This window comes from Astyanax mexicanus, chromosome 19, assembly GCF_023375975.1.
Source record: "Astyanax mexicanus isolate ESR-SI-001 chromosome 19, AstMex3_surface, whole genome shotgun sequence".
Taxonomy (NCBI): Eukaryota; Metazoa; Chordata; class Actinopteri; order Characiformes; family Acestrorhamphidae; genus Astyanax; species Astyanax mexicanus.
The window spans coordinates 30,885,266-30,900,142 of record NC_064426.1 but is presented as its reverse complement, the minus strand read 5'-3'; the positions used below and the strand labels follow the sequence as shown (position 1 = coordinate 30,900,142).

General features: G+C 35.1%; 2 protein-coding genes across 2 annotated transcripts; both read right to left on the bottom strand.

The window, feature by feature from the left end:
• Positions 1 to 7,485, bottom strand: LOC111190926 (immunoglobulin lambda-1 light chain). Its single transcript, XM_049467871.1, has 4 exons — positions 7,320 to 7,485; positions 5,927 to 6,260; positions 1,954 to 1,994; positions 1 to 544 (listed from the first exon to the last, which is right to left on the bottom strand). The coding sequence occupies exons 1-4, from the start codon at positions 7,483 to 7,485 to the stop codon at positions 219 to 221; spliced, it is 867 nt and encodes a 288-aa protein (XP_049323828.1). The 3' UTR covers positions 1 to 218.
• Positions 7,486 to 7,581: 96 nt separating this feature from the next.
• On the bottom strand, positions 7,582 to 10,452 carry LOC125784398 (immunoglobulin lambda-1 light chain-like). Its single transcript, XM_049467870.1, has 4 exons — positions 10,325 to 10,452; positions 9,892 to 10,213; positions 9,534 to 9,574; positions 7,582 to 8,127 (listed from the first exon to the last, which is right to left on the bottom strand). The coding sequence occupies exons 1-4, from the start codon at positions 10,428 to 10,430 to the stop codon at positions 7,802 to 7,804; spliced, it is 795 nt and encodes a 264-aa protein (XP_049323827.1). The 5' UTR covers positions 10,431 to 10,452; the 3' UTR covers positions 7,582 to 7,801.
• Between the last annotated feature and the right edge of the window lie 4,425 nt (positions 10,453 to 14,877).

The window sequence follows — 14,877 nt, the reverse complement described above, 5'->3', positions numbered from 1 at the left end:
GTTTTTCACTTCTGCATTTTATTCAAATCCATCAAACAACTTTATTGTAGAAGAGAAAAGATGAAGGAGTACGTAAGCAGGAGATGATCCAGTGTTTGTTGCTGGAATCAGCATTCTTTCACTACACACTAAACTACTGTTTCTATTCAGCACTGCCAAGTAAGAAGTGTACGTCTGAAGAAGAAGAAAAGAATGAAGATGAACAGATGTGATCAGGTTCAGTCCATGCATTCAGACTTCTTCATGCTTTTACTTGTAGTTTTTGAGGCAGCAGCAGACACTTCACATGTTATGTCTTTATCTTTCTCCCACTCTGATCTCTCAATGCTCAAATAGCTGCTCAGTCTGAACTTCTTATTGGGCTGCTGCTCTGCAGAGCCAGTGCTCACTCCACTGCTGACCGCCTTTCCGTCCAGCAGCCAACGAACATCAGCATAACCAGTGGACATGTCACTGACCACACACACTAGAGTGGCTTTATTAGACTTCAGCTCTTCACTGGACGGAGGGAAGATGCTCAGAACAGGAGGAGGAACAGCAGAGTCTGATTAGAGAAAGAAAGAAAGAAAACATTTATTACATTAGAAATGAAGAGAATGTGAGGATAGAATTTCACTGATAAACTCTAAAAACTCTGCATTTAAAATGTGATGCCTTAAACATTTTCACAACATCAAACATTTTCCAAAAACATCATTTCAAATAAATCTTTACACCAAATTATTCCACAATTTACCAAACAATAGTTGAGTTTGTTTATCATATCTCCAGTGATGAGCTTAATTTCAGAGGGTTAAAGAGACAGTATGTGGAGATGAGTTCAGTTTAAAATGAAGAAAAGTTAAGTTTTTGGGACGTCAGGATAGAAAAGCTTTAAATAAAAATCTTTTATTAGAAGAAAATGGAACTTTATGACCCTTTGATCTAATTAAACTGGATTATATTAATTATGTATTTGAAGTTTCCAGTGTCAAAAGTCAATATGAGAAACATTAGGAAATGTATTAGGTACTTTTCCAGCAGAATAATGTATTATACATATAAACTCAAAAAATCAATCTAATATTTTTTTTTTAGTTCAAGTGTGAAATATATTAATTAATTTGTTAATTTCTTGTTTTAATATAATTTTAACTCTTTCATTTAAAAGAGACACTTACCAAAAAAACAAGTTTAAAAAATTAACAATTACTTTTTACTCAAACATAACCAAAAATTATTGAAAAAATAAAGAATCAGACATGTATCAATTAAATATGCAGACTGTACAATCTGCAGTAAATATATTTTGTTTGATTCATATATTGATTTAAATACATTCTCTGCAAGTGACACAGTTTTCTTATTCGACTGATTCTAACTTCAGTATTAATATACAAGGTTTTAACAGTAATTATTAAAATGCTGAGAGATGCTGCAGCTCAAATATTTAATTTAAATCAGTACTTTAGTTATTTTCAGAGATAAAATATTTATTTCTGATTTTATTATTATTTATTTTAAACTATAACTTGAGTGTGAGTGTTGACTATTGTTCTTTTCTCTGTGTATCATAAAGCTCTATCATTAAAACAACAAAAAATACAGATTTCTTTATCGATAACCATGAAAAATAAATTAATTCATGGTATTTTGTAGAAGGTCAAATTTCACTTCACCCACAGCTGACAGTTTAAATGGCAATTCCAATTCAATAAAGCAGTTCATTTAATATATTCCACAATTATTCTTAGTTTAATAAACTCTACAGAATATAAAACACACAGTAAATATTCATAAAAATACATTCAGTGATAGTAGAAGAGATTTCACATTCATATTCAATAAATCATGATTTATTTACAGTTAATAAAATATAAGTTAAACTGAAGTCCATTTTTCTTGGTTAAATAGAGAAATGTAATGAAATATAAGATAATCAGTGTAATGTAGATAAAGAGAAGAGTTTCTTACCAGTGACGATCAGCTTTGTTCCTGGGCCGAATACCACAGTGCTTCATTTCATATCCTCACCCGTACAAAAACCTCCTCAGTTTCAGAAGTGAAAGTAGCGGAACTGAAACGTCCTCTAGACTTCAGCTCTCTCTTCTACTGTCTATGATCAGCACTGAGTCCTTCCACATCCCATTTCAGTCTCTGGGAATTCCACATCTCTGTTCTCCTGGGATTTCTTCACACGTCCTGCTCAAGAGAACTGCACCTATTAACCCCACTTTCCTGCTGCAGCTGAGAAATGTGCTGAATGAAATGGAGAAGTGAATGTGAGCAGTGAGGAGGTTTTTGTCATGGTCTCAATCACTGTGATACGTACGAGAAAGGAGAGTCATTAATCGTGCAGCAGTAATACACTGCAGAGTCTCCTACCTCCACATTACTGATTATTAACTGATAGTCGATGTTTGAAGAGGTTTTAGATGTGAAGCGTGAAGAAGAAAAACCAGTGCCATAATCACCAGGAGAGCCACCAGCAGTAGATCTCAACACAAACTGAGGAGCTGATTGTGGTATCTGTTTATACCAGTAGACGCTATTGCCTTCATACTTTGCGATGTTACAGTCCATGCTGATGGTCTTGCCCTGCTGCTCCGTCAGAACTGAAGGGGTCTGTATCAGAACTTTCTGTGAACTGACCCCTAAAACATAAAGCAACATTGGAGCTGATGATCATCAATATCATTTTAAACACAATCAGAAACAATCAAACCCCATCAATGTAAAGAGAGAAGCAGGAGGAGATCTCTTACATGCCAGAGCAGGGAGGAGGACACAGAGGGTGGACAGCATGTTGTCTGTGTGATCAGCAGAGTGATGAACAGAGTGGAGGATGAAGAGAGGAGAGAGAGCTTTCATAAGGAACTGAGGGAGGAGGAGTCAATCTGTAATCAGCCAATCAGCTGTGAGTTCACTGTAAAGAACCTTAATTCCAATCAGTGCATCTATCATAAGATCTTATTTAAAGTTCTAAAGTTCAGATTTTTTTGTTTTCAAGGGTTTAAAGAAATCTACACTATTTAGTATTAAAAGTCGGTGATCATCATATCTAAATGTACTTAATGGGCAACTGCTTTCAAAGCAGTGTGAAATGGCCTGAAACTCAATCTTCTTTTATGGCGATAACAGCCTTCACTCTTCTATTTTGGCTTTATACAGTATTTTGAGGTCAGTTATTGATGGTCGACAATAGGAATGATGTTGGTTTTGGTCAGAATCGATGCTTCAATTTTTTTCTAAAGGTCTGGAATCAGTGTGGTTGAGGTCAGGGGTCTTTGCAGATCACTGATTTTCATCCATATTAAACTAGTCTAATACAGTCTTTATGAACTCTCTTTGTAAACAGGAGCACAGTAATGCTGGAACTGGTAAGAACCTTTAAAACACCTTTTTGAAACAAATCTGGAATAATCGTTTCTATTGGTCAGTTTCTGTGTGGGAGTTCATTTATTTTTAATAAGTGTCTGAACTTAAATAAATAGTGTCTGTTGAGCTCATGGCTCCTAATTTACTTGTTAAACTGGATTAGATCATTTATGGGGCATTTATTTTGGCTTGTTGGTCATATATTTCACCGTCCTGGATTAGAGATAGCACAATAGAATGAGGGTGTCTGATAATAATCTTCATTTCTATAATAATGATGGTGAACATGTATCCGTAGCTGTGTATAATGCTGCATGTTTCTGAATGATCTGTTTTACATGTCTCTGTGTGCTGTGTGTTTGAGTTATGAGCTGAAATAGATACAGGAGTCTGGAGGAATCAAGAGGATCTTACAGCAGTGAACTGTTTTTGGTACACACACACACACACACACACACACACACACAGATAGAAGTGTAGAATAGAATTTTGTGTTATAATATGGCTGAAAATGTGATTTTTACTATGAAAATTGATTTTATTTTTTTCTTTTATAATGATGTTCCTTATCTGTAACGATCTGTTCCAAAGCCAATTTGAAATGTATAAACAAGAATCTAATGGTATAAATGTATCCTAATTAATAGAAGTCAATGTTTCTAATATTACCTGTTGATGAGAATTCTCATAATCTGTGCTCATTATTACACCTAAAAGACTTTCACTCTTTCAGACTAATCACATCTGTAACTATAATTCTGAAAACAAGAGAAGAACCCATGATGATTGAGATGAAGAGCAGTGAATAAAATTAATCAATGACTAAATCGTGCCTATGGTAAAATCAGCTTTTATTGCTTTAGGATCAGTTTCACAGAAAATGATTAATAGACAAATCTGTGAGAAACCTGAGTTTAAAATATTCTGTGGTTTTAGAATGTGAATAAATTCAATCTAGTAAAGTAAACCACAGGATTAAGCTGATAATAAATGTATAGTTATGGACAGTAATCATGTACTCTGGAGTCACAAACTCATATTGAAATGGCTATGAAAAGTCATCCAGAATAATAAACATCAGGTTTTACTGTTGTATAAAAATAATCTTAATCCCGCATAAAAACACACTACTCAGAAATCTAACAACACAGAGCTGTTTAATGTCTTTTCATAAAAAGTAATAGATTGTTATAAAGACAAACAAATAGAAATAGAAATAGTAGAAATAGTTTTATTATTTGAGAAGCTATCAACTGTAAACTTCTCAAAATACATCCCAGTATAACTCAGATTCTGTTGAAGTTGTTGTGTTTCCACTGTCTGAAAGCAGAAGTGAATGTGAGCAGTGAGGAGGTTTTTGTCATGATCTCAATCCCTGTGACATACCATGACTGACAGATGTGTCCCATGTTCCACAGTAATACACTGCAGAGTCTCCTACCTCCACATTACTGATGATCAAATTACAATCAGATGAAGATGAACATGTTGATGTGAATTTAGGAGAAGAGAAGTGTTATAATTTTTGGTAAATGAGATCTACAATGATTTGCTGGATTCGTCTAAATGTACACGGATATTTATAAAAGTAAAGAGTGTTTCTCTATGTTTTGAACTCCTGTCTGCTTAAAAATATATATTTTAAATACTATAAACAGGGCTTTTTTAAAGAAATTCTCTCCAAGGTGAAGATTTGTGAAATCTCTGTTCTCATAGTTGTTGTGTGGATGGAAAAAAACACAGGGGTGAGTTTCACAAAAGTTTTTAAGCACAAAGATGATTCTTAGATGGTCGAGTGAGCTTCACACTGACCACTTTCTCTCCATGTTAAGCTTTTCTTTATGCTAAGATGCTTTCAGAAAACTGAGCCCAGATATATGACTGTTAACATCACAATGAATGCATATTTCTGGCTGTATCTCAATTTTCTCCTTACTCCCTAAATAGTGAACTACATACAATCCTAAAACTACAATTTAACAATGCAGATAGCACTAGATTTCAGATTTACACATATGAATACATTTAAAGACAGTTCTATAACAAATATATAATGGTCTGTTTAGATTTAGAGTGTCATTTACCTACATTTATGGAGTAGTCATTTAGGATTACACCTTTATGTCTTCTCATGTTTTGTGGTGTGTTGATGACTCTCTACATGAGAGACTATCGCCTCAAACAGGTCTAGCATAAAACTAGCAAGCATTTTTGTCTCTGTGTGGATGGTAATATTTTCAAATATATATATATATATATATATAGTTCTACTGCAGACTGAAATGAAGTAAATGTAAACATTAAAAGTAATTACTAAAAACTATAGAAACGAAAGGCAGAAAAAAGAAGGTTGTTCACTGAAAGGTTTGAAAATCCATTGCTTGTTGTCATGTATTAAAAACAACATTAAAATGTATATATGCAAACTGTGAAACATAAACTTAAAAAGTTAGCTAAAAAGTTTGCAGTTTGTAGTCTGAGATTCTGTTGAAGTTGTCGTGTTTCACTGTTGTCTGAAAGCAGAAGTGAATGTGAGCAGTGAGGAGGTTTTTGTCATGATCTCAATCACTGTGATACCCATTCTTTAGCAGAGTCGTCCCATGTAGTACAGTAATACACTGCAGAGTCTCCTACCTCCACATTACTGATGATCAAAGTATAATCTGATTGAGATGTGTGTGTTGATGTGAATTTAGGAGAAGAGAAGCCAGATCCATAGCTAGGAGAACTCCAGCCATGATAATTCCTTAACACATGCTGTGGAACTCCTCCTGGAACCTGTTTATACCACCGAGCAGCACTATCAGTAACCGTCCCCAGATTACAGTGCATAGTGGTGGTCTCTCCTTTAGTCGCTGTGAGATCAGGGGGATTCTGGGTCACCACAGTCACACCACTGACACCTGCAATAAAAGCAGCATCATGTTACATTAGTTGATGCTCACATTAGATGTAGGTGAATGCTGAGGAGCTCCAGTGTTGTGAGATCTTACATGAGAGAGCAGTGAAGAGAGTGCAGAGTGCTGGCAGCATCTTGTCAGTGTGTGATGCTCTCTGTGCTGAGTGAAGAGATGAGCAGCTTGAGGAGCAGATAAAGGAGAGAGTGCAGGGATGAGCTATAAGAGAGACAGGAGGGGGCAGAGGGAGGGGTCACTCAACTACACTCACCATATAGGAGCATCTACACACTCTCATCATCATGTGCTACAGGATATGATAATGATTTATCTTCATATATATCTCCTAATGGAGGAATTTAATATGAAACTGATGATCATGTTAAATAGTGGTGTTATAATTTACACTATTACATATTTCATAGTGCAGTAATAATATTTATTGATTATTTTAGATTAATATAATTATTTTAATCCATTAAAATTTTGAGTGAGTTTTTCTCTCATTCTAAAATGATGATCCACAGATAAATCTCCTCATTTGCATGAAGCTAAAATAAGCTGAGTTCTTTCAGCAGGTGTATCCTGAGCGAGAGAGGAGGTTCACACTGATTAGTGAACTGAATCATCTCTTGGGGAAATCTCCACGTCAGTGCTCCTCTCTCTGATCCTTCACTGCCCCCTACAGCCTCTCCTCTCACATTCACTTTAACACTAATCCACTACAGAGTCTGTCAGTCCCATAAAACAGCAGAGGGAGAAACACTGTGTCCAATAATCTGATCAGACTTCATTAAATCAGCTCCATCATTCATTCCACCATTAGATTCAGTTGTACTGAACACAATAAAAGTGCTGTAGAATTATGAATATTTAATGAAACAGGGAGAGATGTGAAGAACAGCACAGCAGTTCAGATTCTCTCACCAACAGAACAGAATGAAATGAAAGACAAAATGAAATGAGGAGCTAAATTGAAACGATTCAAACAGAACTGAGTAAAAAGTACAAATTGAGTGGATTTAAAAGAATCTCATGAAAATAGCAAGAAAGAAACAAATTCACCCAAATGTTCCTGAAACCCATCAAACTCTGCTCTTCCCGCACTACTGAGTAAACCACTCTCCTGCTGAACAGTAGACTGCAGTTCACGCTTCTGCTGACGGATGGCGCTCTTCACAACCACGTTACCAAACCCCGCCCCCTCCACTTTATTACCCCCACCCTCCATACCAGCCCTTATTCATTCCCTCCTTTTAGTACAACTAACTGCACATCCATCAGTAACTCAGATATGTTCACAATCAACTCAAACAATGCACAGCAAGAGTTTTTCACTTCTGCATTTTATTCAAATCCATCAAACAACTTTATTGTAGAAGAGAAAAGATGAAGGAGTACGTAAGCAGGAGATGATCCAGTGTTTGTTGCTGGAATCAGCATTCTTTCACTACACACTAAACTACTGTTTCTATTCAGCACTGCCAAGTAAGAAGTGTACGTCTGAAGAAGAAGAAAAGAATGAAGATGAACAGATGAGATCAGGTTCAGTCCATGCATTCAGACTTCTTCATGCTTTTACTTGTAGTTTTTGAGGCAGCAGCAGACACTTCACATGTTATGTCTTTATCTTTCTCCCACTCTGATCTCTCAATGCTCAAATAGCTGCTCAGTCTGAACTTCTTATTGGGCTGCTGCTCTGCAGAGCCAGTGCTCACTCCACTGCTGACCGCCTTTCTGTCCAGCAGCCAACGAACATCAGCAATACCAGTGGACATGTCACTGACCACACACACTAGAGTGGCTTTATTAGACTTCAGCTCTTCACTGGACGGAGGGAAGATGCTCAGAACAGGAGGAGGAACAGCAGAGTCTGATTAGAGAAAGAAAGAAAGAAAACATTTATTACATTAGAAATGAAGAGAATGTGAGGATAGAATTTCACTGATAAACTCTAAAAACTCTGCATTTAAAATAAGATGCCTTAAACATTTTCACAACATCAAACATGTTCCAAAAACATCATTTCAAATAAATCTTTACATCAAATTATTCCACAATTTACCAAACAATAGTTGAGTTTGTTTATCATATCTCCAGTGATGAGCTTGATTTCAGAGGGTTAAAGAGACAGTATGTGGAGATGAGTTCAGTTTAACATGAATAAAAGTTTAGTTTTTGGGACGTCAGGATAAAAAAGCTTTAAATTAAAATATTTTATTAGAAGAAAATGGAACTTTATGACCCTCTGATCTAATTAAACTGGATTATATTAATTATGTATTTAAAGTTTCCAGTGTCAAAAGTCAATATGAGAAACATTAGGAAATGTATTAGGTACTTTTCCAGCAGAATAATGTATTATACATATAAACTCAAAAAATCAATCTAATATTTTTTTTTTGTTCAAGTGTGAAATATATTAATTAATTCATTAATTTCTTGTTTTAATATAATTTTAACTCTATCATTTAAAAAAGACACTTACCAAAAAAAACACATTTGAAAAACTTAACAATTACTATTTACTCAAATATTACCAAAAATTGTTCAACAAAAAAAGTATCAGACATGTATCAATTAATATACAGACTGTATATTCTGCAGTAAATATATTTAAATTGATTCATATATTGATTTAAATACATTCTCTACACGTGACACAGTCTTCTTATTCGACTCATCCTAAGTTTAGTATTAAGATACAAGGTTTTTACAGTAATTATAAAAATGCTGAGAGATGCTGCAGCTCAAATATTTAATCTTAATCAGTACTTTAGTTATTTTCAGAGATAAAATATTTATTTCTGATTTTATTATTATTTCTTTTAAACTATTACTTGAGCGTTAGTGTTAACTATTGTTCTTTCCTCTGTCTATCATAAATCTCTATCATTAAAACAACAAAAAATACAGATTTCTTTATCAATAACCATGAAAAATTTATTCATAGTATTTTGTAGGAAGTAACATTTTACTTTACTCACAGCTGACTATTTTAAATGAATTTTTAAATTCAATAAAGCAGTAAATTTAATATATTCCACAATTATTCTTAGTTTAATAAACTCTACACAATATATAACACACAATAAATATTCATAAAAATACATTCAGTGATAGTAGAAGAGATTTCACATTCATATTCAATAAATCATGATTTCTTTACAGTTAATAAAATATAAGTCAAACTGAAGTCCATTTTTCCTGGTAAAATAGAGAAATGTAATGAAATATAAGATAATCAGTGGAATGTAGATAAAGAGAAGAGTTTCTTACCAGTGACGATCAGCTTTGTTCCTGGGCCGAATACCACAGTGCTTCATTTCATATCCTCACCCGTACAAAAACCTCCTCAGTTTCAGAAGTGAAAGTAGCGGAACTGAAACGTCCTCTAGACTTCAGCTCTCTCTTCTACTGTCTATGATCAGCACTGAGTCCTTCCACATCCCATTTCAGTCTCTGTGAATTCCACATCTCTGTTCTCCTGGGATTTCTTCACACGTCCTGCTCAAGAGAACTGCACCTATTAACCCCACTTTTCTGCTGCAGCTGAGAAATGTGCTGAATGAAATGGAGAAGTGAATGTGAGCAGTGAGGAGGTTTTTGTCATGATCTCAACCACTGTGATACCCACGAGAAAGGAGAGTCATTAAGTGTGCAGCAGTAATACACTGCAGAGTCTCCTACCTCCACATTACTGATTATTAACTGATAGTCGATGTTTGAAGAGGCTTTAGATGTGAAGCGTGAAGATGGAAAATTATCTCCATTTTCAATAGGGGAGCCGTCAGTATCAGATGTCAACACATACTGAGGAGCTGATTGTGGAATCTGTTTATACCAGTGGACATAGTTGCTTTCATCTTCAGCGATGTTACAGTCCATGCTGATGGTCTTGCCCTGCTGCTCCGTCAGAACTGAAGGGGTCTGTGTCAGAACTTTCTGTGAACTGACCCCTAAAACATAAAGCAACATTGGAGCTGATGATCATCAATATCATTTTAAACACAATCAGAAACAATCAAACCCCATCAATGTAAAGAGAGAAGCAGGAGGAGATCTCTTACATGCCAGAGCAGGGAGGAGGACACAGAGGGTGGGCAGCATGTTGTCTGTGTGATCAGCAGAGTGATGAACAGAGTGGAGGATGAAGAGAGGAGAGAGAGCTTTCATAAGGAACTGAGGGAGGAGGAGTCAGCCTGTAATCAGCCAATCATTACTCCAACTCCAACTAGAATTCAGTTCTGCTCTGGTTTATTTGAAGAGTAATGGAGAGAGTATGATCAGAACAGAGGAGCTGAAAGGTGGATCTCTGGCAGTATATCTGGCAGCAATGTGTGGGGCTCCAGTTAGGGTAGTATCCACCTTATTTCACAAACACAACTTTAATAAACACATGAAATGAGTAATTTAATATGCTCAGTTAGAGTGAGTCATAATAACATTTAAAAGAGGAGAACTTTGCTTAAACAGCAGTGATGGAAACACAACACAAAATGATCAGAGTGTTGTGGAGCTCCATATAACTGGTTAAATGTGCTTAAGTGAAAACATCTGCCTTAAACTTCATATATCTGCACTTACCATTCAGTGTAGGGGAAACGGCTTTGTCATTAAACAGATATGTAAGTGTGCTTTTCTCAGGCTTTTTTCAGTTATCTTGCTAAAATCATACCTAACAGCAAGACTAACACATGAGCCGTCTGCTTCTCCAGAGCTTCATAACTTGAGTTTCCCTCCACATAATGGTAAGATCTATCTGCCGATCGCCGATACCGTATTTTGGCTGAAAATCGTCTGATACCGATACACTGCCGATCGATCGTTCCATCTCTAGTTATTTGGTTTATGTGTGTGTTTCAAGAATGAGGGCCCCTTGTTTATATTTTGCCTAGGGCCCCAAAATGGCTAGATCCGCCCCTGCCCCAGACTAAAATGTATATTTCAGTTTGGGGCAATTTACTTCCAGCTAAGCTTACAAACAGCCATATTTTACACGTTTTAACATGATATATTTACACATTTAACCCGATTGCTTATGCTAATCGCAAATGCTAATCGCTGCTAGCTTCCGCCTGCTAGTCTACAGCTTTACCAGTTAAAACAAACACTTTTAACTCTACTTATACATTACACATTTACACTCTGGTTGTTTTACTAACCTTTTAACTATCTATCTTATTAACATTTTAAGCTCCTTACAAAACAGAAACACCCACTGATTTACCTATAATCTGTATTTATCTAGTATCTGAACTCACCCCGAAGCTTCTCCAGTACAGCACAGACGAGCAGCACAAAAGATTTGTTCAAATGAACAAATCTTTTGAACAAATCTTTTTAGTGAACGGATTCTAATGATTCAGTTAATCTAAAAGAGCTGCTGTGCCCATCACTACTAGTTAGCTTCATTAAAAAATTAACCAACTCCAAATAGCAGGTTTTTGTAGTCCTTGTAGAACTGTTAGAACTACATACAGGTCGGAAAGCAGGTCGCAGAGTTCAAAAGAGGCGCAGTTCTCGCGAGCGATGGGCACGGCTGCCTAGGAAAACTTACAGAGTCTGCTTTGAGCTCAGAGGAGCTCCGGCACAGATGCGAAAGCACCACTAATCCTCCTATTACACCTCAATGCAGCGCTGCAGTGAGTTTCAAGCTGTAATTTTACTTCTTTAAAAAAGTTCAATAATCAAGGAAATCCTACCTAGTGCTCCTTTAAGTCCCATAAAGACTTGATCCCAGTGTGTGCTCCACCTTTCATCATTGATTTCTGTGACAACATTAAAAACATATCTGATTCTACTGTCCTTTATGCAGTTTCACTAAAATATGTGGTTTAATTAGGAAACCTTAGAAAAATACTGTGAAATGTTCAGCGAGTGTACATGGCATTTAAAGGGCAGAAACGAGGAGCTACACATTATAAATATGATTCTGATATATTTTTAAATGGTGCACAAAGTATCTTCTTTCCCTTAAAAACAATTGCAGAAAACATTTCACTTAATTTATCATTCAGATCAACTACACTAAAGCCAAATTGCATTTAATGCAGATTTAATTCTATTTAATATTTTTTTCTGCAAATGATTTACATGAATATATAGAAAAGCTGTAGCTTAATGAAACTCTTCAAAAACATCTAAACGTTCTAAAACATTGTAGTTGTGTTTCCACTGTTGTCTGAAAGCAGAAGTGAATGTAAGCAGTGAGGAGGTTTTTGTCATGATCTCAATCACTGTGATACCTCCTCTTGAGCAGATGTGTCCCATGTTTCACAGTAATACACTGCAGAGTCTCCTACCTCCACATTACTGATGATCAAAGTGTAATCTGATTTAGATGAGTGTGTTGATGTGAATTTAGGAGAAGAGAAACCAGATCCATATTCAACAGAGCTATAGTCATGACGATTCTTTAAAACATACTGTGGAACTCCTCCTGGAACCTGTTTATACCATCGAGCAGAGTAACCAGTAACCGTCCCCAGATTACAGTGCATAGTGGTGGTCTCTCCTTTAGTCGCTGTGAGAACAGGGGGGTTCTGGGTCACCACAATCACACCACTGACACCTGCAATAAAAGCAGCATCATGTTACATTAGTTGATGCTCACATTAGATGTAGGTGAATGCTGAGGAGCTCCAGTGTTGTGAGATCTTACATGAGAGAGCAGTGAAGAGAGTGCAGAGTGCTGGCAGCATCTTGTCAGTGTGTGATGCTCTCTGTGCTGAGTGAAGAGATGAGCAGCTTGAGGAGCAGATAAAGGAGAGAGTGCAGGGATGAGCTATAAGAGAGACAGGAGGGGGCAGAGGGAGGGGTCTCTTTATAACAGTCTTCATATGGGAACACCTATATTATAGATTAATTAGTAAAGTAATAGCCTCATGATGAACATGTATTATAAGCCATGCTAGGTTTTATGTCTCTACATAATGGGAAATATTGGAAATATGGTTTTAAAACATTCTGTAAAATAAGGAGAAGACCTTTAAAATTAATTCATAACCTTTCTATTCAATATTCCAAAATTACAAGCAAGAATTCTAGCCTTTTAGTTTTTCAACACTAATCAAGCCATTTGTGTGTCTTTCAGAGTGACCAATTACAGAATTATTACTATAATAATGTACATATTAATTTCAGCTTTCCTGAATGTCCTCCATCTGTTTCTTTATAAAGCTTCATTTATAGAGATAAAATAATAATAAATGCTCTGCTCTGATAACTATGAAAAGAGTAAGGATCATTTTGGAAGTGTGAAAAACTCTCTAGTCATCTTATAGTGCATAAACATTATGAAAATGTATGTTTTACCCTACAATCATATCTTATAATTAGCATGTATCATTATATTGTATAATTTTCAGCACATGGGTCAAATAGAGTTTTTATAACTGTACTGTTTATCATTTAACTCTAAAAAATGATGATGATTCTTTCTGTACTGCCATAGTTTAATTCAAACTTAAAGTAATCTACCCACAATTCTCAAATTAATAGTATCATAAAAGATCATAAATGCCAGGTTATCCCTTGTGAAAATAGGTACAGTTAAAAGCATATAAGTATTTTAAAATTAGCTAAAGAATACTAAAAGTAAATTTATTTAACATACTTTATGAAAACGCACAATAAATATACTTTCTCTGTACTTCCATGTTTTTTTTTTAACACTATGCTTTAAATTATACATAGTGTTAATAGAAAATATATGTAGTGGCATTAAATTCAGCTTAAAGTGCATTTTAGTGGTTTTTTTTTTTATCAGTAGCGTTAACCTGAACACAATATGTGCATCAATACACAAAGCAGTACATTTACAATAAACTCCAAGTGTATTAAAAATGACGTAAAAAAAACCCACATACTTAAATCTACTTAAGTTCACAAAAGTTGTACGAAAAAATAAACTCAAATCACAACCTAATATTCTTATATTGTATTTAAATATAGCTGAATTACATTTAAAATATACTGAAGTTTCCATAAGTTGATCCAAAATATTACATTTAGTATGTATTTAATTACATATTAATTTTAATAATACTTTTAGAAAATATACTTAAATGCTCCTTTCTTTTATACTGGATAAATCTTCTGAACATGTTTTGGAACAGTGTGATAGATTTTCTCCTCCAGATCAAACATCTGATCTTGCCATGAGGTAAAAAAAACAAACATCTTTAGGTTATTACACCATTTCATACAACACTTAATTTTTATTCGTTTATTTAAAGACTCTGTTTTTAATCTAATGTTACAAGGCACTTCTATGTACAATGCAATAAGAGCTTTTAGAATATGTAAAGAAATATATGTGTCTGTTTATATTCTTACATTCTTGTTGTGAGCTTAATGGAACAAGTTTATTTTAGTTGTTGCCTTCAGGTGTGATTTGTTTTCTTCCCCCCAAAAATAATTCATGCCATAGAGGGCTAATGATCACAAATTTTATTGAAGAGCAGATTTAGATTATTTATTTAAATTGTGTTCATCAGTTTTAAATGGGTATATCTGCTGTGTGTTTAAGTTATGAGCTGAAGTGAAGTTCTGAAGTTGAGTTCTGCTTAGATTCTGTTATTGTGTTTCCACTGGTGTCTGAAAGCAGAAGTGAATGTGA